Below are 22,756 nucleotides of genomic sequence, written 5' to 3' on the forward strand. Positions count from 1 at the left end.
TCTCTGCCTTCACCACCAGGCCCTGTATTTCATCTTCGTTTTCAGCAGTCTTTGCCTTCACGACCCAAAGCTCCAGCTCCTGGGTCCTCTGCTCCTCCTTTAGCCCTTCAATCGCCTGTAATATCGGGGCCAACACTTCCTTCTTCAACTCCTTCTTCAGCTCTTCCACACAGCGCCGCAGGAACGCTTGTTGCTCCAGGCCCCATAACAAACGGCCACCTTCCGACGCCATCTTGTTTCGAGCTTCCCTTCCTAGCCGCTGCTCCAGAGGATCTTCTGTAATCCGACCACTATCCTCTCCTTTTTCCCCATGCGTGTCCGGGGGGATTCCCTTCTGGTTTACCGCACAGTGTTTTTGGCCGTTTAAATTGCCGTTGGGGCTCCTATTAAGAGCCCAAAAGTCCGTTCCAACGGGAGGTGCCGAAACGTGCGACTCAGCTGGTCATTGCCGCACCCGGCCTCTAAAGTTAGTTGTTGGCGTCTCTATTATGAAGCACATGCTCCAGGCTGTGCCATTTTATGGCACAGGGTTTAAGCTGGAACTGACTTTCGAGCAGCTGCAAGATCATAGAATCATAGGGCACAGATGGAAGCCATTTGGCACCGAGCCTTTGCCAGATAAATCCAGTTACAATGAATTGTGAACATTTATCCCCTTGTGCCTGCTCCACCATTTGATAAGATCATGGCTGATCTGATTGTGACAACTTACCTGTCTATCCCCTATACTCTGACTCCCTCATCAGTCAAAAATCGATCTCACTCAACCTTAAAAATCCATAATGACCCAGCCTCCGCTGCTCCCTGGGGAAAGTGAATTCAGACTAACCACCCTCGGAAAACAAGTGTCCTCCTCTTGGTCTTCCATACCCCTTCAATAGGAGACCCTTTATTTTTATACTATGTCGCCTCCTAGTGTCTCAACCTCCACGGTGGATCTTACATCGCTCAGTAAGATCAACTTTCAGTATTCTGCAGGTGGCGCAGTGGTTAGCACTGTTGCCTACGGTGCTGAGGACCCGGGTTCGATACTGGCCCCAGGTCACCGTCTGTGTGGAGTTTGCACATTCTCCCCGTATCGGCATGGGTTTCACCCCCACAACCCAAAGATGTGCAGGTTAGGTGGATTGGCCACGTTAAATTGCCCCTTGGGTACTTTATTAACTGTTATGTTTGAATTTCCTTCAACAAATAATCGGTGCAGTCAGTAATTTCAATTCATTGCCATCTTTTTGTAATCCATCTTTTATTTCAGGGATTAGCAGAAAAAGTACAGATTGTAATGCTGAATTATAACATTTTAAAGTGTTTTCTACATGAAGGCAGTAAAGTTCAGAAGCTCACATAATAGTGGTGAATCGTGGGCTGCGGGGGGGGGGGAAAACAACAAAGTCCCTCCCCTCAAATCTCTGGTTGAGCCTTACTATTTCCCTAGCCTCATTTAAGTAATTTGGTCCTGTGCATGCAGCAACTGTGTTTTTATTCTCCTTCTCCCACAAATAATTTGGTCCCAATTATTCTGCAGATATGACCTACAAACAAATTTTTACCCCCTCCAAAAGGTCAGGCTCGGCCTATGCTCCTGGTGCTTACTCTGGGGTAGAGGCAGCAGGTTAATGGTGAACAAAAGACATGTCAATTATCCAGCTCAAGTGTTTTCCACCTATTGCATACTTCTCCGAGTTCACACAGTGGAGAGAAGAGTGCTCAGGTTGCCCAATCAAACACTAAAGCAGTAACATAGTTAAGTAACTCATGACCCAGTCTGAGCTGAGGCAACAAACCAGGGGGTGAACAAGCAGGTGATGTTATTAAGTGAGTAATTTTTACAATAACTTGCAAAACCAAACTTGTGGACCTTCTTCCCCCAACCAAGTAAGATATAGGTGCTAATTAAAATAGGCATCACCAAAAATCTGCTAGCCCTGATGGAATTTTCTAAAAGTACAATTTTCAAAAGTGCAGTTACGGGAGATTAAAATTCATCAACAGAAAATAGCACTCTAACATTGCAAAAAGATAATTAGATTATATTGCTGATGGATCTTCTCCAGAGTGGTTTATTTGCGAGCCGGCCCTTTGGCAGGCTGCATGGCATCTAGTGCTGACCCAATGTCACACTGCTTGGTCTGCAAGAGCCGAGTCAACCAACCTCCTTCATCATGGAATCCCATGGACAGCATCTGGGACAAGGCTTCTATCAGACATGGCTCTGCATCTGGAAGAGAACAGAAGATATGTCAGAATCCTCTCAGAAAACAATTTATCCAAAAAGAGCAGTATAACATAGAACTCCATGGGTGCGATTCAGTGCCCCTTTGCGTCTGCCGCAGATCTGGGCTCAGCGGTGAATCACACGAGAGCCCCAGATCGGGATCCAGGCCGATCGGGAATCACCCAACTTGCTCTGCCCGGCACGATCTAGATCTCTCTCGCTGGGAGAGATCCAGATTTGAATATTTAATTCAGCCTGACAGCTTATTTAAATAGCCGGACGCCGGATTCACCCAATGCCCGAGGGGCTTCGCAGGACACAAACGTGGGCCAGTTGTCACGGCGAGTATGGACCATAAATGTCAGTACAGATTACTTGGGCCAAATGGCCTATTTCTGGTTTGTATGTTCAATGTAACTTTATTGCTGTAAAACTCAGTAATAGGCCAAATGTTAGTGGTTCTAGAAGACAGATTACCATCTTCTCAGAGGCAATTAAAGATGAGCAATAAAATGCTGGGCTCAGATGGGACTACAAAATGAATAAAAATCTTATGGAATTGGCAGGAGGACAACAAAGTGGTCTTCGCTCCCTTTTCACAGGCCCAACAACATAGTCCTTGATATCTGCAATTTTCCCACAACAGCTATCTTGTCACAGGAGATATATATTTTTTAAACTAAAATACATAAAATAAATACGGAGCTAAGACCGACGGAATCAAGATACACATCAGCCATGATCTTGTGGCTGGTATGGTGGGACTGGATGGACCTAGTCATTTCTGTAGTGTACCAGATAGTGTACCAAGTGAGAAGCAGTCACCCGTGGACCAATTGGCACCGCATCATCCTACAGTTTACATAAGAACTAGGAGCAAGAGTCGGCCATCTGGCCCCTCTAGCCTGCTCCGCCATTCAATGAGATAATGGCTGATCTTTTGTGGACTCAGCTCCACTTTCCGGCCCAAACACCATAACCTTTAATCCCTTTATTCTTAAAAAAACTATCTTCATCTTAAAAACATTTAATGAAGGAGCCTATACTGCTTCACTGGGCAAGGAATTTCATAGATTCACAACCCTTTGGGTGAAGAAGTTCCTCCTAAACTCAGTCCTAAATCTACTTCCCCTTATTTTGAGGCTATGCCCCCTAGTTCTGCTTTCACCCGCCAGTGGAAACAACCTCCCTGCATCTATCTTATCTATTCCCTTCAGAATTATATATGTTTCTATAAGATCGACCCCCCCCCCCCCCCCCCGGTATCCTTCTAAATTCCAATGAGTACAGTCCCAGTCTTCTCAACCTCTCCTCGTAATTCAACCCCTTCAGCTCTGGGATTAACCTAGTGAATCTCCTCTGCACACCATCCAGTGCCAGTACGTCCTTTGTCAAGTAAGTAGACCAAAACTGAACACAATACTCCAGGTGTGGCCTCACTAACACCGTATACAATTGCAGCATAACCTCCCTAGTCTTAAACTCCATCCCTCTAGCAATAAAGGACAAAATTCCATTCGCCTTCTGAATCACCTGTTGCACCTGAAAACCAACTTTTTGCGACTCATGCACTGGCACACCCAGGTCTCTCTGCACAACAGCATGTTTTAATATTTTATTTAAATAATAATCCCTTTTGCTGTTATTCCTACCAAAATGGATAACCTCACATTTGTCAACATTGTACTCCATCTGCCAGACCCTAGCCCATTCACTTAGCCTATCCAAATCCCTCTGCAGACTTCACTTTTTGCTTTACCACTCATCTTAGTGTCGTCTGCAAACTTGGACACATTGCCCTATGTAAATGGTGAACAATTGTGGGCCCAACACTGATCCCTGAGGGACACCACTAGCTACTGATTGCCAACCAGAGAAACACCCATAATCCCCACTCTTTGCTTTCTATTAATTAACCAATCCTCTATCCATGCTACTACTTTACCCTTAATGCCATGCATCCTTATCTTCTGCAGTAACCTTTTGTGTGGCACCTTGTCAAAGGCTTTCTGGAAATCCAGATATACCACATCCATTGGCTCCCCGTTATCTACCGTACTGATAATGTCCTCAAAAAATTCCACTAAATTAGCTAGGCACGACCTGCCCTTTATGAACCCATGCGTGGTCTGCCCAATGGGACAATTTGCATTCAGATGCCTCGCTATTTCTTCCTTGATGATAGATTCTAGCATCTGCCCTACTACCGAAGTTAAGCTCACTGGCCTATAATTACCCGCTTTCTGCCTACCTCCTTTTTTTAAACAGTGGTGTCACGTTTGCTAATTTCTAATCTGCCGGGACCACCCCAGAATCTAGTGAATTATCACTAGTGCATTTGCAATTTCCCTAACCATCTCTTTTAGCACTCTGGGATGCATTCCATCAGGGTCAGGAGACTGGTCTACCTTTAGCCCCATTAGGTTGCCCATCACTACTTCCTTAGGTGATAACAATCCGCTCAGGTCCTCACCTGTCATAGCCTCATTTCTATCAGTCACTGGCATGTTATTTGTGCCCTCCACTGTGAAGACCGACCCAAAAAACCTGTTCAGTTCCTCAGCCATTTCCTCATCTCCCATTATTAAATCTCCCTTCTCATCCTCTAAAAGGACCAATATTTACCTTAGCCACTCTTTTTTGTTTTATATATTTGTAGAAACTTTTACTATCTGTTTTTATATTCTGAGCAAATTTACTCTCAATCTATCTTACTCTTCTTTATAGCTTTTTTAGTAGCTTTCTGTTGCCCCCTAAAGATTTCCCAGTCATCTAGTCTCCCACTAATCTTTGCCACTTTGTATGCTTTTTCCTTCAAATTTGATACTCTCCCTTATTTCCTTAGATATCCACGGTCGATTTTCCCTCTTTCTACCGTCCTTCCTTTTTGTTGGTATAAACCTTTGCTGAGCACTGAAAAATCGCTTGGAAGGTTCTCCACTGTTCCACCATAAAGTCTTTGCTCCCAGTCTACCGTAGCTAGTTCTTCTCTCATCCCATTGTAATCTCCTTTGTTTAAGCACAAAACACTAGTGTTTGATTTTACCTTCTCACCCTCCATCTGTATTTTAAATTCCACCATATTATGATCGCTCCTTCCGAGAGGATCCCTAACTATGAGATCCTGAATCAATCCGGTCTCATTACACAGGACCAGATCTAGGACTGCTTGGTCCCTTGTAGGTTCCATTACATACTGTTCTAGGAAACTATCGCAGATACATTCTATAAACTCCTCCTCAAGGCTGCCTTGACCGACCTGGTTAAACCAATCAACATGTAGATTAAAATCCCCCATGATAACTGCTGTACCATTTCTACATGCAACCGTTATTTCTTTGTTTATTGCCTACCCCACCATTATGTTACTACTTGGTGGCCTATAGACTACTCCCATCAGTGACTTTTTCGCCTTACTATTCCTGATTTCCACCCAAATGGATTCAACCTTATCCTCCATAGCACCGATGTCATCCCTTGCTATTGCCCGGATGTCATCCTTAAATAGCAGAGCTACACCACCTCCCTTACCATCCACTCTGCCCTTCCGAATAGTTTGATACCCTTGGATATTTAACTCCCAGTCGTGACCATCCTTTAACCATGTTTCAGTAATGGCCAGTAAATCATAGTCATTCACAATGATTTGCGCCATCAACTCATTTACCTTATTCCGAATACTACTAACATTCAGGTAAAGTACACTTATGTTGGCTTTTTTTAACCTCGGTTTTGAATCTTAACACCTCGATCAGTAACCTCTCCTAAGTTATATTTCCTTTTAACTTTTCTCCTAATTTTCCTCGTCGTGAACCCATATCTTTGTGTAACAACCTGCTGCGTCGCTTACCATTAATGTTTTTACTTCCAGTTTTATTCCTTTCAGTATTACTGGTTCTATTCACTGAGCTCCCCTCAGTCAGTCACTGTACCTCGTACTGTCGCCCTTTTTGATTTTTGACTATGGCTTCTCCGCCTTGCACTTTCCCCTTACTGCCTTTTGTTTCTGTCCCTGTTTTACTACCTTCCAACTTCCTGCATCGGTTCCCATCCCCCTGCCACATTAGTTTAAACCCTCCCCAACAGCTCCAGCAAACACACACCCCCTCGGACATCGGTTCTAGTCCTGCCCAGGTGCAGAGCATCTGGTTTGTACTGGTCCCACCTCCCCCAGAACCGGTTCCCATGCCCCAGGAATTTGAATCCCTCTTGCACCATCTCACGAGCCACGCATTCATCCTATCTATCCTGACATTCCTACTCTGACTAGCTCGTGGCACTGGTAGCAATCCCGAGATTACTCCCTTTGAGATCCTACTTTTTAAGTTTAACTTCTAACTCCCTGAATTCAGCTTGTAGGACCTCATCCTGTTTTTTACCTATATCGTTGGTGCCTATGTGCACCATGACAGCTGGCTGTTCCCCCCCCCAGAATGTCCTGCAGCCACTCCGAGACATCTTGACCCTTGCACCAGGGAGGCAACATACCATCCTGCAGTCTCGATTACGTTCGCAGAACCGCCTGTCTATAGCCCTGCCATTTTTCCTGCCCAGCTGCGCAGCAGAGCCAGCCACGGTGCCATGAACCTGGCTGCTGCGGCCTTCCCCCGGTGTGCCATCTCCATCAACAGTATTCAAAGCAGTATATCTGTTTTGTAGGGAGATGACCGCAGGGGACACCTGCACTGCCTTCCTACTCTTGCTCTGTCTTTTGGTCACCCATTTTCTATCTCCCGCAGTAATTTTCACCTGCGGTGTGACCAACTCGCTAAACGTGCTATCCACGACGTCCTCAGCATCGCGGATGCTCCAAAGTGAGTCCATCTGCAGCTCTAGAGCCGCCAAGTGGTCTAACAGGAGCTGCAACTGGACACACTTCTTGCACGTGAAGGAGCCAGGGACAGTGGACGTGTCCCTGAGCTCCCACATCGCACACGAGGAGCATGACACGGGTCTGGGATCTCCTGCCATGTCTTAAACCTTAGGTAAACTTTATACAACTACAATTCCAAAAAACAAAAGAAAAAATAAATAAATTAGACAATTAAAAGAAAAACTACTTACCAGTCATACAAAGCACCTCCTCCCCACCCAGCTTTGAATTCCCACCTAGAGTCAAATTCCCAAACTCACTCTGGCTTTGCGGTCTCTGGCTCACTGGGAGTGAGTTACAAGTTGCTCTTTTTAAATTGGCCTGAGTTGACTCCCCTCCCCCACCTGCTTTTAGATCAAAGTAGATTAAAATGACTGACACTTAACTGCCAACCAGTTATGTGAGTGAGTGGGGCAGCCCTTGTTAACCTACACTGCACAATTCTAGATTAATTTAAACTCCTGAAATTTAAAAGGAACTGTCTTACCGATTGGATTAAATTCCCACCTAGATTCAAATTCCCAAATTCACTCTTTGCTGTCTCGCTGTGTCTTCTCTGGCTCACTGGGAGTTTAATAAGGACAAGCTCTCCCTGGTTTATTTGCACGGAATGTCAGGCTCCCAGAGATCTGAAGTTGTTTCACAATTCACGGAGGTGAGATTATCAAGGTTGAAACTTGGAACTTTCCACAGGTGCATGGCTCATTTGCATTCTTATAGCACCTTTACCTTAAGGAGTTTAAATTGGTCAAAAACACCTAGTCAAAGTTTGAAAATCCAACCAATGTGACTTCATGAACTAATACAATAGTAACTATAGTAGATGGGTGTCAACCGGAAACATTTCTCTCCACAGATACTGCCAGATCTGTTGAGTATTTCCAACATTTTCTATTTGACTTCAAGGGCTGCCTAAGTTATTAAAAAACTTTCCCTTACCCTGTGGAAGATGAGGGTACAGAGCCGCTTCTCTCAGTCCAGTGGGTCCCAGTTCATAAGAGCTGGAACTTTGCCGTTGGTTTAAAGATTCCTCATATTCCTGCAAACAAAGTTGCTGCATTGACTGCAGTTCACCAGTTGATGGATCAACCCCTTTGTCTGATAGATGAGTCCATTCCTCGTCAATATTATTGTCAACACTGGGCGTCTGTCAGGAAAGGAATGCAGCTCATTTTAAAAGAGGGTGACATTGTACAATTAAACCAGAGGCATTAATACCTTCCACTCAAATTGTATTTTGAAAATTGACTTAACTCTGAAGAGCATTTGTTATTAAAAACATTAGATGATGCTTCTATAATGGGTCAAAGTGCTGGCTGATATATAATGCCATCCAGCTCAGGTAGGTGCCAGACTCGGGTTGCACTCTGGATTGTAGAATCTCTTCAGTGTAGAAGGAGGCCCTTCAAGTCTACACCAACCCTCTGAAAGAGCACCCTACCTAGGCCCATTCCCGCGCCCCACCTAATCATTGGGACACTAAGGGGCAATTTAGCATAACCAATCTACCCAACCTGCACATCTTTGGACTGTGGGAGGAAACTGGAGCACCCGGAGGAAACCCACGCAGACACGGGGAGAATGTGCAAACTCCACACAGACAGTCACCCAAGACTGAAATCGAACCCAGGTCCCTGGCACTGAGGCAGCAGTGCTAACCACAGATTTAGTGGACTTCAACCACGGCAGCATTTAGGGTCACTACATCAGATATCAGGGTTTGAATGGGGGAATTAGAACTTCTTGGTTATCAGGTGACCCTCAATTGAATGAAAGCAAACTTTCATTTATAGTGCACCTTTCATGATCTTGGGACCAAAGCCCTTGACACCCAACAAAGTACGGCAGTTCATTTTTAATGTAGGAAACATGGCAGCCAATTTGTGCACAGAAAGATCTCATGAACATCAATAAGATGCCCCAAAGTTCTTTGGAGCCAATTATGTGCTTGTGAAATGTCGTCACTGATGGACTGTATAAATTTAGGAACATTTGCATTGCAATAACAGAATTAGAACGCCAAGGCTACTACAAAGAGCTTTGTGGGGATCACCGAATGTCTAAACCAGCACTGGAAAAATTTCTCTCATAAACTGGGAGACCCATAGCAGGGATGGGGAGAGGGTGATGAACACGGACGGTTTTAAGGTTGGGTTGGCACGGTGGCGCAGTGGTTTAACACTGCTGCCTCAGGCGCCGAGGACCTGGGTTCGATCCCAAGTCACTGTCCGTGTGGAGTTTACACATTCTCCCAGTGTCTGCGTGAGTCTCACCCCCACAACCCAAAGATGCACAGGTTAGGTGAATTGGCCACACTAAATTACCCCCTAATTGGAAAAAGATAATTGGGTACTCTGAGTTGGGTTGTGTGGCGCTGTTATGTTCTATAGTGTAGATGGGCTTTAGAGTGGTTTCACAGGTCGGCGCAACATCGAGGGCGCTGTTATGTTCTATTATGTTATTGCAGTGGCGAGCCATGTGAAACAACCCACCACAATTCAAAAGTTTCTTTCTCCAAACTCTGCCGGGTAAATAATTATTTCATGGGCCTTTATTTTGGAATGATGATTTTCTGCACCATTGTAAGTAAACTTTAAAATAATATTCAACTGCTGCCATTTGAACGGAGCAATGATGGTCATGTTTCTCTCCTCTTCCTACCCTCTCACTAATTTAATGCACACGGCTCTTGTCATTAGCACACAGAGTACAGATAGTGGTTATATTACTGGACTTAGTAGCCCAGAAGACTGGACGAATAATCCCAAGAACAAAAATTTTAATCCCGGGTGGCACGTGGTGCAGTGGTTAGCACTGGGACTGCGGCGCTCAGGACCCGGGTTCGAATCCCGGCCGTGGGTCACTGTCTGTGTGGAGTTTGCACATTCTCCCCATGTCTGCGTGGGTTTCACCCCCACAACCCAAAGATGTGCAGGTTAGGTGGATTGGTCATGCTAAATTGCCTCTTAATTGGAATAAAAAATAATTGGGTACTCTATCCCACTGTATAAACCCAGACCAGGTACGGCAAGCTTCCTTCCATAAAGAGTCACGAGTGAACCAGTTGAGTTCTCACAACAATCCAACTATTTCATCGTCACTTTTGTCATGAAACCTGATCAGGCAATTGTAAAAATGTTTTAGGGAAAAAAAAAAGTACCTAGTCTGGATATTAAAAATTTTTTTTTAAAGAGTACCCAATTCTTTTTTTTTCCCAATTAAGGGGCAATTTAGCGTGGCCAATCTACCCACCCTGCACATCTTTTGAGTTGTAGGGGTGAGACCCACGCAGCACAGGGAGAATGTGCAAACTCCACACGGAAGGTGACCCGGGGCTGTGAGGCAGCAGTGCTAACCATTGTGCCAACCTCTGGTCTGGATTTATGATGTTATCAACACTGATGACTCATAATTGCCCTCTAATATGGTCTAGCAATTCACTTGGTTGAATATTAAAATACTTTGGTGTGCAAGATTCGAAGCTCGAGTAGCTGTGGATTAACGGTTTTCAATAATCTTTACAGAGTGAAGTCATCTCCTTTACCTTGGTACCCACAGTGCTTGGGGTGTAAGCGTCAAAGGAGTTCTGGTTTGTGGCTGACTGATCCATGTCCATCAGCAAAGGCTCGCTCTGTTCTTGGCTGGAGTTGGCAGTTTCTCTTTCCTTCCTCTGCTCAGCAGATGATGGATGGGGTTGTGGGTCATTGCCTGCAGAGGTGGGCTGGCTCTCCCCAGAGCACTCAGTAGCTTTAAAACGCTGGCCCCGGTGTTCCACATCAATGTCAACATCAATACCTGCAACACAATCAGAACAACCTCTGATCCTCATGTTAAAAAAGAACAGAAAAGCACCTGAGGAAAAAAAAAACTATACCAGAACTAAGATGCTATGTCCATCAGGGAAGGCAGAGGGGGAGCAGCATGATGGCGCAATGGATAGCACTGCTGCCTCACGGCGCCGAGGTCCCAGGTTCGATCCCGGCTCTGGGTCACGGTCCGTGTGGAGTGTGCACATTCTCCCTGTGTTTGCGTGGGTTTCGCCCCCTCAACCCAAAGATGTGCAGGGTAGGTGGATTGGCCACGCTAAAATTGCCTCTTAATTGGAAAAAATGAAGTGGGTACTCTAAATTTACAACAAAAAAAAAAAAAAGAGAAGGCAGAGGGGTGACGTGATAGAGGTCTTTAAGATTATGACTAGGTTTGATTAATAGGGCAGCACGGTGGTGCAGTGGTTAGCACTGCTACCTCACACCACCGAGGTCCCAGGTTCGATCCCAGCTCCGTCTGTTCGTGTGGAGTTTGCACATTCTCCCCATGTTTGCTTGGGTTTCAGTCCCACAACCCAAAGATGTGCAGGCTAAGTGGATTGAGCCCCTTAATTGGAAAAAATGAATTGGGTACTCCAAAATGAATAGGTTTGATCAGGCGGAGGCAAGATGTTCCCTGGGGAAGCCAGAACGAGGGCCATGAATAAAAGATGGTATGGTATATGATCTCTGCCCTACATATACTATATGCCTGCTGATGCTTCATCCCCAGCTGTTATCTTGGCAATTTTTTGTGGTTTGCCATTGATTTCCACTCATGGGGCACGGCAAGGAAGCAGGTTCCGAGTTTATCTCAACCCGAATGGGAATTGAACCCACACGGTTGGTGTTTTTCAGCCGAGCTAACCAGCATCCCCCAAATAATCCAGGAGCAACGTCTTCACCCAGAGAATGGGGAACTCACTTTCACAGGGAGTAATTGAGGCAAACAGGATGGAGGAATTTAATGGGATGCAAATTAAGAACACAAAGATGAAAGAAATAGATCATCAATAGGGATAAATGAAGGAGGATAGGAGGCAGCTTGTTTTGAGCATAAACCAGTTGGATGGAATGTGCTGTTTTGGTGCTGAAAATGCTTTGCAACAAAGCGCCCGAGCACAGAGCATTCTGTAGACAAATCTCTAGAGTGCTACAACAAAAGGGCTGGTAGAACCCTCATGAGCATTTTCCTGCTCGTCCACCAAACCTAGCGTGTTTTCCGGGATGAATCTTCAGTCTGTCCCTTATGAAGGCAAAAACAGTCTGTGATGGGGCACAGGGCAGAAGGTTTTGTTCTCCACAAATAGTAGGGTACCTGGTGCTGCAGTGGTGGCTGGCACAATGGAAGCACATTGTTCACCCCTTCCCCCTCATTAAGGAGCTGATGGGACAAGAACGGCGTCACAGTTATGAGGATGCAATCACCACATAATCCACCAGGGTCACAAATCAAGGGACTGGAAGCGGAACAACCAGTTTCCAACTTACCCAGTGGACTGAGCATTGCAGCCACATTTCGTCCCACATTCTTCAAATAGTTCATATTCTGGTCCTGCTTCTGGCTTCCAGAAGCAGCAGCTGCAAAAAAATAAAGGTTTGAATACAGGAGCAATTCAAGTAATAGTTTATCTTCCTGTCCATTCAAACAATTTTATTCCAAATGGCTCAACACAAAATATTTATTTTCACCCCCTTATCTCCCCTCTTAAAAATAAGATGGCAAATCTTTCCAAATGATTCAATACTCATTTCAAAGAAGGAATCTCATTTGGATGGAGGAGATGGATTAAAAAGAGCCACTGCTACATGAACTAATTGTTTTGTTATCTTACCTTGGGCCTATTATCTTAAATTGGTGCCCTCTGACCTTCTTGCCACTTGAAGCAGTTTCTCCTCATTTGCTCTCTCGAAACCCCCTCATTATTTTGAACACCTCCATTACATCTTTCCTGATCCACCTCTGGTTTAAGAAGCTTCTGTAGATGCTCCTTATAACTGACACCCCTCATTCATGGTAAATCTAGCTGCAGTACTTTCCAGTTTTTAAATCTGCACCAACTCCTGGTGTAGCTACAGAATGCCCGAGGTGTGAAGAGATTAATTACACGGTGTTAGAATTCTAAATCTTGACAATAGATGGTACAGGAGTGCACTGACCAATTTACCTTCCTCAGCTGGGGTCAGCTTTGCAGCTGGTGACTGCTGTCTACCGGAGCAAGCTGCTGCCTGAGCAAAGGATTCCTGCTGTGCCATAGCCCAGTGACACAGACCTCCATTTCTCTTCTTGTGGTGCCACATCCCTCGGGGAAACCGCTGCTCAAAATAAGATAAATATATTTTTAAAATATTTTTATTGAAAATTTTTCATTATAAAAAAAATAATATAAAAGTTAATTCAAGTTACAATGCAAAAAGAACACAAACAATCAAGAACCCAAATTAACTTTAACCCCCAACATTAAACTATACCCTTAACAACTGATGGCGACTAATTTTTAGTAAAAGGAAATGAATAGCTGCCATCAAATAGAAACCCTTCTACCGAGCTCCTAATGGCGCACGTGACCTTCTCCAGGTGCAAGAACGACATGAGGTTACCCAGCCAGGCCAAGGCACTGGGTGGAGCAGAAGATCTCTACCTAAACAGAACTGGTCTCCAGACACTAACGAGGCAAAAGGTGAGGACATCCAGCTTCACCCCTGTCTGCAGCACAGGCAAGTCGGACACTCCGAAAATGGCCACCAACGGACCTGGCTCCAGATCGACATTAAGAATCTCTGACATGGTGCTAAAGAAGGAGACCCTGAAGCTTACTAATTTGGGACAAAACCAGAACGCAAGTGCGTTAGCCGGTCCCCTGAGAATAGCCTGCCCCCAGAGAAACATCCACTCATCCTCACCTCCGTCAAATGAGCCTTGTGCACCACCCCAAATTAGATCAGACTAAGCAGAGCACAGGACGTGAAGTTGACCTGCAAAGAGTCTCGCTCCACACCTCATCATTCACCCCAACTCATTCAACAGAGCCGACTCCGCTGTTAGGATCTGGCCGTAAATACACAAAATGCTTCCCCTCCTCTCCAACTGGGAGGAGTGTGATGCCTTATGCGAAAGATCACAAATCTGAAACTATCTAAACAGATTGGAACCAGGGAGTTGGAATTTTTCCAATATCTCCTTAAAGCTGGTAAACCTTCCCATCACAAACAAGTCCCCAAACCTCGCCAAACCCTTCCTCTCACATGACCTAAACGTAGAGTTTAAATCCACTGGCAAAAAGAGGTGCTTACTGCAATTAGGGACCAGCAAAATGGTGTTTGGACTGCTTCCAGATTCCCAGGGTGGACACCACTAAAGGATGAGGAAAACCTTGCTGGAGAGACAACGATGCCATTACACAACGATGCCATTACTAATGCACCAAGGCTGGAACCCTTACAAGAACTTGCCTCCATTTGGATTGGATTGGTTTATTGTCACGTGTACCGAGGTACAGTGAAAAGTATTTTTCTGCGAGCAGCTCAACAGATCATTAAGTACATGAGAAGAAAAGGGAATAAAAGAAAATACAAAATAGGGCAACACAACATATACAATGTAACTACATAAGCACTGGCATCGGATGAAGCATACAGGGTGTAGTGTTAATGAAATCAGTCCATAACAGGGTCATTTAGGAGTCTGGTGACAGTGGGGAAGAAGCTGTTTTTGAATCTGTTCGACATTATGGGAGCCAGATCACTAAACCACCCCTGTACTTGCTGCCCAATAATTGGGTATAGCTAAATCTCCTGACTGTATCGCTCTGAAGGTACGCCCTGGGGATCCTTGGAGTCTTACCCACCCAAATGAAAGATGTCACTAATTTGTTAATTTAGGACTTGGGGAGAAAAGTGGGGAGGCACTGAAAAAGAAATAAAAATCTCAGGAGCATATTCATCTTATAGTCTGGACCCTGCCCGCCAGGGACAGGGAGATTATATCCCACTTCTGGAAGTCAGATTTGACCCCATTAACCAGACTTGTATAATTTTATATTTTTTCTCTACCGATGAGCCGAGAAAAGCCTCCGATTCAGTCGGTAAACTTATGCTTTTTAAAAAGAAAAATTAAACGGAGCACCTTGGACTATTATTACTTAACAATGCAGCCCTGCGATTAGCCAATTAGAAATATACTTGCAGGTACATTTTTAATGGAACTACTACTGGTAGTAGTTTCACAGGTAGCTTCTGCCCTCGTCCCAGTGGTCACTTCTGTGGACATTTGGTCAGTCAATAGCATTTGTAAACCTGGAGGGTCAACGTTGCCACCCCCAACTAACCAACTTCTTACAGGATCCATCTCAGTAGTGCTTCCTAAAAGATTGACTTGAGCCCATTTACTTTTGTTAGCCCAGAGACGGCTCTTCGGTCTCCCTCCATCATGAAATGTTAAAGCCCAGAAGCAGACTACCTGGCTCCTTGTGTCTGTGCCAGGACTTTGACAGAGCCAGTCAATTCATCCCAATTCCTTGGTCTTCCTCCCCTCCCCATCCAAATATTTATCTAATTCCCTTTTTAATAATATTACATATACTTCCACTACCTTTTACACAGTAATAATAATATTTGTCACAAGTAGGCCTACATTAACACTGCAATGAAGTTACTGTGAAAAACAGTATATTAGTTCACAACAACTAGTGTTAACATATTTCTCCATGTTACCTCAAATATGTTTCTTCTGGTTAACGGCCTTTCACCACGGGAAAAGTCTGTCCTTATTTACTCTGGCAAAACCCCTAATGATTTTGAACACTTCCATTACATCTCCCCTTAACCCTCACTGCTCCAAGGAGAACTATCCCAGCTTTTCCACATAATTGAAGTTGCTCATCCCTGGAAGACTTGAGTGAATATTTTCTGCACCCTTTCCTAGGCTTGACATCTTTCCTGAAGTATAGGGTCTAGAATTGGCCACACTACTCGAGCTGAGCTCGAACCAGTGATTTAAAAGTTTAGCACTATTGAGCTGGTTTATCTGAACTAGTGACTTTCCTGTCAGCATGATTCAGTACCTAGATTTATCAGCGAAGGCAATAGGGGGTGAAAATAGCTATAGGGTTTGCTGTGAAGAATTACAAAATAACCAGACTCCTAGATCTCAACCAAATCATTCTCAAAATTTCCCACCATCCATAGAATAGTCTAGTCGAGGGCATGGTAGTTACTGCTTTTACAAAGAGCCCAGACTTGTTAACTAAATAGGCAGTCTCACCTCAAATGGATGGACAAATTGAGGGGTCTGGACCAGCAGCATCTCATGCTCCTTGTGGAATCCTTTCCCCTTGCAGGGACCACACAGATCATAGTCAGGACACACAGAGCACTTGTAGCGAACACCAATCACAGGGCCATTGCAGGCATCACAGATAATGTTTGGATGAATTGGCCCAGTTCCCTTGTCCTGTCCATGTTTGCACTCTTTCTTTTCTACAATTGTAAAAATTAAGGGAGAGAGAACACATTCGTCAGCGAGTGGAAAACCTGGTAAATATTCATTGTGGGAAAAGAGCGGAATAACACGAACAACTTAATACTTACAGATCAACCAGGAATCAGGGATGAATTCACAACAGCCAGACTGCACCTTTGTTTATTGACAGTTATCTGCTAGTAACCCCACCCTTCACAAACCCCAAATTCACTGAGCACAGATAGTGTAATAGTGTAATCTAGCAGTGTGAGGATCTGAAATCAGTTTTAGAACACCTGAAAATAAAGCACTGGTCTCAGTAAAAATGACCATGAAACCAAAAGCCCAACAGGTTCATTAATGTATTTTAGGGATGGAAATCTGTCATCCAAATCCAGTTTCAGCTTGTACAGCACTGAAATGTGAGCAGGGAACAGAGCTGTATATTCCAACAACAAAAGCACACGCCTCCAAGGAGAGTGGAAAAAGATGCAGTTGTGATTGGAAGAGCAGTGAGCATGGGAAAGAGAGAACCTGTGACTGGAAATCATATTTGGAGTGGATGCTCCCCTTTAACTTCAGAAACCACTTGTGGAGTGTCGAGTGGACCTAATGGGCTGAATTCTCCGCCATCGGGATTCTCCCTTGCACCGGCAGCCCAGGGATTTCCTGACGGCGTGGGGCTGCTCCACAATGGGAAACCCCATTGGCCAGCCGGCGAGACAGAGAATCCCGACGGTGCACCGCAACAGAAAGCTGCTGCGGCGGGACGGAGAAACCTGTCCATGATGTTTATGTATATGTAGTGGCGAGTAAGTGCAACTCATTCTCTGACTGACTGGAAAATAATTGGGAAGGTGAGTGGCAGCTCATGAGCCACGGAGGTGGCACAAGACCATTAGCTGTTGGCCGATACACGGAATAGGAGAGGCAGTTACTGACGGACATGGCGGTGGTAAACACCCTGCTGGAGCTGTCCCACAAACACAAGCTGCACGAGTGTAATGATCTGGAGGAGGGAACAAGAGCATCCAAATAGCTGGAAGCTGCTGATCCTTTTAATGGGACAACCAGTCACTTGGTGCCAAGTAACCCACGTTTGTTTCTGCTCCTGCCTGCCTGTTGTACAAGCTCCTTACCGCAGACTAAAAGCTCTGCTTTATTAGCACCTTCACAAAGACCAAGAAAAAGAGGGTATGGAAAACAAAAGGGGCTAAGTGCTTGAACATTGGATTTTTAAAAATAAATTTAAATACCCAATTTTTCCCCCCCCAATTAAAGGGGTGATTTAGTGTGGCCAATCCGCCTAGCCTGCACATCTTTGGTTTGTGGGGGTGAGACCCACGCAAACACGGGGAGAATGTACAAACTCCACATGGGCAGTGACGCACGGCTGGGATTGAACCCGGGACCTCAGCGCCGTGAGATACCAATGCTAACCACTGCCCCACCAAAACTGGATTATACCCAGAACACTGCTACAAAAATATAAGTAATATGGAAGGAAAACACAAATTATCAAACGGCAAACTTCTGTTTTGTGTAATATTCAGCTCTATGGTTACTCCAGGTGCTACCTACGTTTGTTTTTATAAATTTAGACTACCCATTTCTATTTTTCCCCAATTAAGGGGCAATTTAGCGATGCCAATTCACATATCCTACACATCTTTTTGGGTTGTGGGGGTGAGACCCAGTACTAAGCACTGCGTCACCGTGCTGCCCCCAGATGTTGCTTATGTTTGAACAGTTTATTTTGTGCTATAGATCCCCTCTCCATATATTCATACTCAATAGAAATGAGACAAACAGGTGGTGGGCTGATTTTAGCAAAGAGCGATAGGAAGTCTTACCTCTGATGTAGACGCGGAAGGTTCCCTCCTTAAGAAAGGACAAAGCCATCATCAGCTCATCATCACTGGAGAACGCAATCATATCCCCTTCCTCATCTGAAAAAGATAGCGTGTAATCAGCTTGCAGGTTCAGCTCGGACTTCAGTTGACATTCAGATATGGCAGGTAGTGCATGTTATTAGGAATGCAAATGCTGCGTTAGCCTTTATGACCAGTGGGGACGGGAGGGGGATGTTGAAGCAGAGAAATATAGAAAATTATATGGGGCTCGAGTGAGGCCACGGGGTGTGCAGTTTTTAACCTCCATACCCAAAGAACGTGCCTTAAAGGGGGTTCATTGAACATAGAACATACAGTGCAGCAGGAGGCTATTCGGCCCATCGTGTCTGCACCGACCCACTTAAGCCCACCCTATCCCCGTAACCCAATAATCCCTCCTCACCTTTTTGGTCACCAAGGGCAATTTACCATGGCCAATCCACCTAACCTGCATGTCTTTGGACCGTGGGAGGAAACCGGAGGAAACCCACGCAGACACGGGGAGAACGTGCAGACTCCACATAGACAGTGACCCAGCAGGAATCGAACCTGGCATCCTTGCGCTGTGAAGCCAGTGTTATCCACTTGTGCTCCCGTGAAGGTTCACAAGATTGATTCCTAGGATGAGTGGATTGCCCCACATGGAAATATAGCGTAGAATGGGTTTATACTTTCTGGAGTTTAGAAAACAAGAGGTGATCTCATTGAAATACACGAGGGCTTAGTAAGGTTGATGCAGAGAGGCTGTTTCTCTCTGGCTGGGGAACCAAGGGCTAGTCTCAAAACAAAGGTCTGCCATTTACGACTGAGACAAGGAGAAATTCCTTCACTCAGAGGGTTGGCATATCTTTGGAATTTTTGGAGGTTGGTTCCAGGAGTCAGAGGCCAGTATTTAACTTGCACCATTCACTCATCAACCCTTTGATCTTGGAGCTATATTATTTGCTGGGCTTGACAATGGTTTTGAGAATAGGGCAGGGGAGTGGGCCTAGGTAGGGTGCTCTTTTGGAGACTTGATGGGCCAAATGGTTTCCTTCTGCACTGGAGTGATTCTCTATGATATGAACCACAAACTTCTAAGAGTCAGTCTGGAGCCAGAAGGTGTCACATTTTTAACATATGCAAAATAAACAGCTACTTGTATTGTACAGAATCCATGGCCTCACCCCTCCCAGTCTCCGTCTCCAGCCCCACAACCCTCTAGAGATATCTGCACTCCTCCAATTCTGGCCTCTTGAGCATCACTGATTCGCTCCAACACAGACAGCACATCTACATCTGAAATCCCCTCCCTAAACTACTGAAACTAGAGCTTAAGTGAAAATGCCAGCTTCTCAGAGGATTCTGTACAATTTCAAAATAATGGGGATGCCACTTAGGACTCAGATGAGAACAGGTTTTTTTCCCCACAGGAGGGTTGTGAATCTTTGGGATTCTCTACCCCAGACTTTGTGGAAGCTCAATCATTGAATGTGGAAGCTCAATCATTGAATATGTTTAAAGCAGAGTTTGATAGATTTCGGATTAACAATAATGTTAAGGGGTATGGGGATAGTGGGTGTAAAAGGCATTGAAAGGTCTGATCAGCCATGATCATATTAAATTGCGGAGCAGGCTTGACAGGAATGGGGATGGCCTCCTCCTGTTCAAAGGTGCAATGTCTGGACATATTCATTTTGCTAGCTCTATGAATATATTGTTGCTTCTGGAATGTGTAAGCCTGAATTTTAAATTGGTTGTTAGTATAAGTCAATACGCTCAGGATTGTTCAATAAGCACTGCCCAATCATGGAATCGCTTTGAGACATCATGGAGTTTTTGCAAGCACAGGCAATATGAAAATCCCTTACTGTCATAAGTAGGCTTCAATGAAGTTACTGTGAAAAGCCCCTAGTCGCCTGTTCTGGGAGGATAGCACCGGAATTGAACCGTGCTGCTGGCCTGCCTTGGTCTGCTGTAAAAGCCAGCTATTTAGCCCAGTGTGCTAAACCAGCCCCAATAGGCAGAGTGACCTTTAACCATAAACAGGATACTTTCAACATTTTTGCATGCATTTCAAATTTTCAGCATAGTGTTTTGCTCTTGAACCAGTGGAAAATGGACACCCGGTTGCGTTGAAATAGACTGCGCAAGACTTTCCTCCATAATGGCAAAATTATTTTAAAAAACAACCAACTCGTGGCATTCGTTTTATAGAAATTATTTGATCAGAAGTGAGTATCAGGATAGGCGAATGGGTTGTGTTGGTGAAGTCAATTGCGGGGATTTCCGCATTCTGCACAAGCCTGGCCGGAAGGGGCGCTGATAAAAACAAATTTGCTAAGCCGAGAGAAGGCTTTTTTCTTTTAAACCATCCCCCTGCCCAGCAGCGACAGATTGGGACAATGCCTGGGTGTGGAATCCATTCCCATTCCGATCCCAGGCCAGCAATCTCACTATGCAATCCACTCCAGTTAACTGCGGATCGGGGGGCGGTGCCAACCCTCACCTCCCAATTAAAACCACTCCCCGCAGAGTTTCCTTTGCCGCTGACAATATTTAGACAAAACGCAAGTTTTTCTTTACCCACAAGAAGATTAAAAGCATAAATTTGGAGGCGGAAAATCAGACGCAAAGGAAAGACGACCCCGGGGAAATTCAGGCTGGCCCCCGCAGTTTGGCCGCAGATCTCGGGATTGGGAGGGAGTGACAAACACCTACCTTTGTAATACATCTGGAAGTTCTCGGATCGCAGGGTCTGGAAGACGCTGCCCACCTTCTTGTAGAGATACTCGAAGCTGGTGGAGACGCCGTGGTCGACGGTGAAGCGGCGGATCTCCCGGTTCGTCTCCTCTTTCCCCAGCAGATAAACCTTCACGTTGAAAGCCATAGCTCGGGAGGCGATGGGACGGCGTGTGGTCTGCTTCGCTCGGTACCCGCTGACAGCAAATCCGCTACTTTGGTGGCGGAAAGTTCCGACGGTGTCAGTTGCGCAGCAAGAAATGGCCACTGAAGGTCTCGTGAGTTTCGTCTTCTCGGCTTATTCGGGGCGGAGTGTAGCTTGAGTGCTGGGTGCCAGCTTTATATACAACCACGCACACACTCCCCGCCCCGAGTGTGTTACTCAGCACAAAGATGTCTTTCTCTTCCGTACATGAGATCCGCTCCTGTGTACACAGCTGACGTCCCTCCTCATTCTCCCCTCCACGGGGGGACTGCGAGCACCGACGGGGAATCGGCGCAACGCCGCTTTCCTCCAGGCTGTTCCGTCACCCTGGAGACCTGGCCCACAACAATAACATTTATTTCAAACTGCGGTTCCAAAGTGGTTACTGTAATCTTACTTTCCAGAGGGCAATTCTTTCCAAAAAAAAACAGAGGACGGTAAATATGAAGAAACATTGTTATTAAGGGGTTTCGGGGCGGAACGGTGGTGCAGTGGGGTAGCATTGTGGCTAGCACAATTGCTTCACAGCTCCAGAGTCCCAGGTTCGATTCCCGGCTTGGGTCACTGTCTGTGCGGAGTCTGCACATTCTCCCCGTGTGTGCGTGGGTTTCCTCCGTGTGCTCCGGTTTCCTCCCACAGTCCAAAGATGTGTGGGTTAGGTGGATTGGCCATGCTAAATTGCCCATGGTGTCCAAAATTGCCCTTAGTGTTGGGTGGGACGTTGGGTAGGGTGCTCTTTCCAAGAGCCGGTGCAGACTCGATGGGCTCTGGGTCACTGTCCGTGTGGAATTTGCACATTCTCCCCGTGTTTGCGTGGGTTTCACCCCCACAACCCAAAGTTATCCAAGGTAGGTGGACTGAACACTTAACTGGAAAAAAATGAATTCGGTACATTAAATTTATAATTTTAAAAAATGAAGGAGTTTCGATATATAATCTTTATTATTGCCACAGGAGGGTTTACATTAACATTGCAATGAAGTTACTGTGAAAAGCCCCCAGTCGCCGCACTCCGACGGCTCTTCAGGTACACTGAGGGAGAATTCAGAATGTCCAATTCACCTAACAGTACGTCTTTCGGGACTTGTGGGAGGAAACCGGAGCATAGGGTAGACCAAGAGAAAAGGTTGGGGTGGGGAGGAGAGTCGTGATTATAAGATGTCACTAATAAATCCAAAATGTTTACGTTGCCACCACAGAAAATAGTTGAGGGAGAAAAAAAAATCTGTTGATGGGATGAGATGAAGAGGCTCTTGTAGGGAATAAACCGTGGTCTACACTAGTTGGGATGAAATGCCTAGTTCAGGAGTAGGCCCCTCGGCCTTCGAGTCTGATCCGCCCACCATTCAATAAAATCATGGTTGAACTGATTGTCCAAAGTGGAGAATGTGCGTGCTGTGCCAATTCATAGAATCTTACAGCACAGGAGGCCATTCAGCCCACTGTGCCTGCACTGAAATTAAAACAGAACATTCTGGAAATAGAGCAATTAGTCCTGCTCTTTACCCATAGCCGTTCAAAGTTCTGGCTAAGTGTAGTGGAGTGTACACTGACTGGGTTGTGCAGTCACCATTAGCTGTCAC

The 22,756-nt window shown here is 45.4% G+C and overlaps 1 protein-coding gene across 1 annotated transcript; it reads right to left on the reverse strand.

Annotated features, from left to right (window-relative positions):
- Positions 1-1,229: 1,229 nt before the first annotated feature.
- On the reverse strand, positions 1,230-21,485 carry sqstm1 (sequestosome 1). The gene is made up of 8 exons (XM_072512685.1): positions 20,948-21,485; positions 18,209-18,304; positions 16,158-16,372; positions 13,063-13,210; positions 12,386-12,475; positions 10,633-10,883; positions 8,028-8,235; positions 1,230-2,218 (listed from the first exon to the last, which is right to left on the reverse strand). Exons 1-8 carry the CDS (start codon positions 21,114-21,116, stop codon positions 2,061-2,063), a joined length of 1,335 nt encoding a protein of 444 aa, XP_072368786.1. The 5' UTR covers positions 21,117-21,485; the 3' UTR covers positions 1,230-2,060.
- Between the last annotated feature and the right edge of the window lie 1,271 nt (positions 21,486-22,756).

This window comes from Scyliorhinus torazame, chromosome 7 (genome assembly GCF_047496885.1).
Source record: "Scyliorhinus torazame isolate Kashiwa2021f chromosome 7, sScyTor2.1, whole genome shotgun sequence".
NCBI classification, from domain to species: domain Eukaryota; kingdom Metazoa; phylum Chordata; class Chondrichthyes; order Carcharhiniformes; family Scyliorhinidae; genus Scyliorhinus; species Scyliorhinus torazame.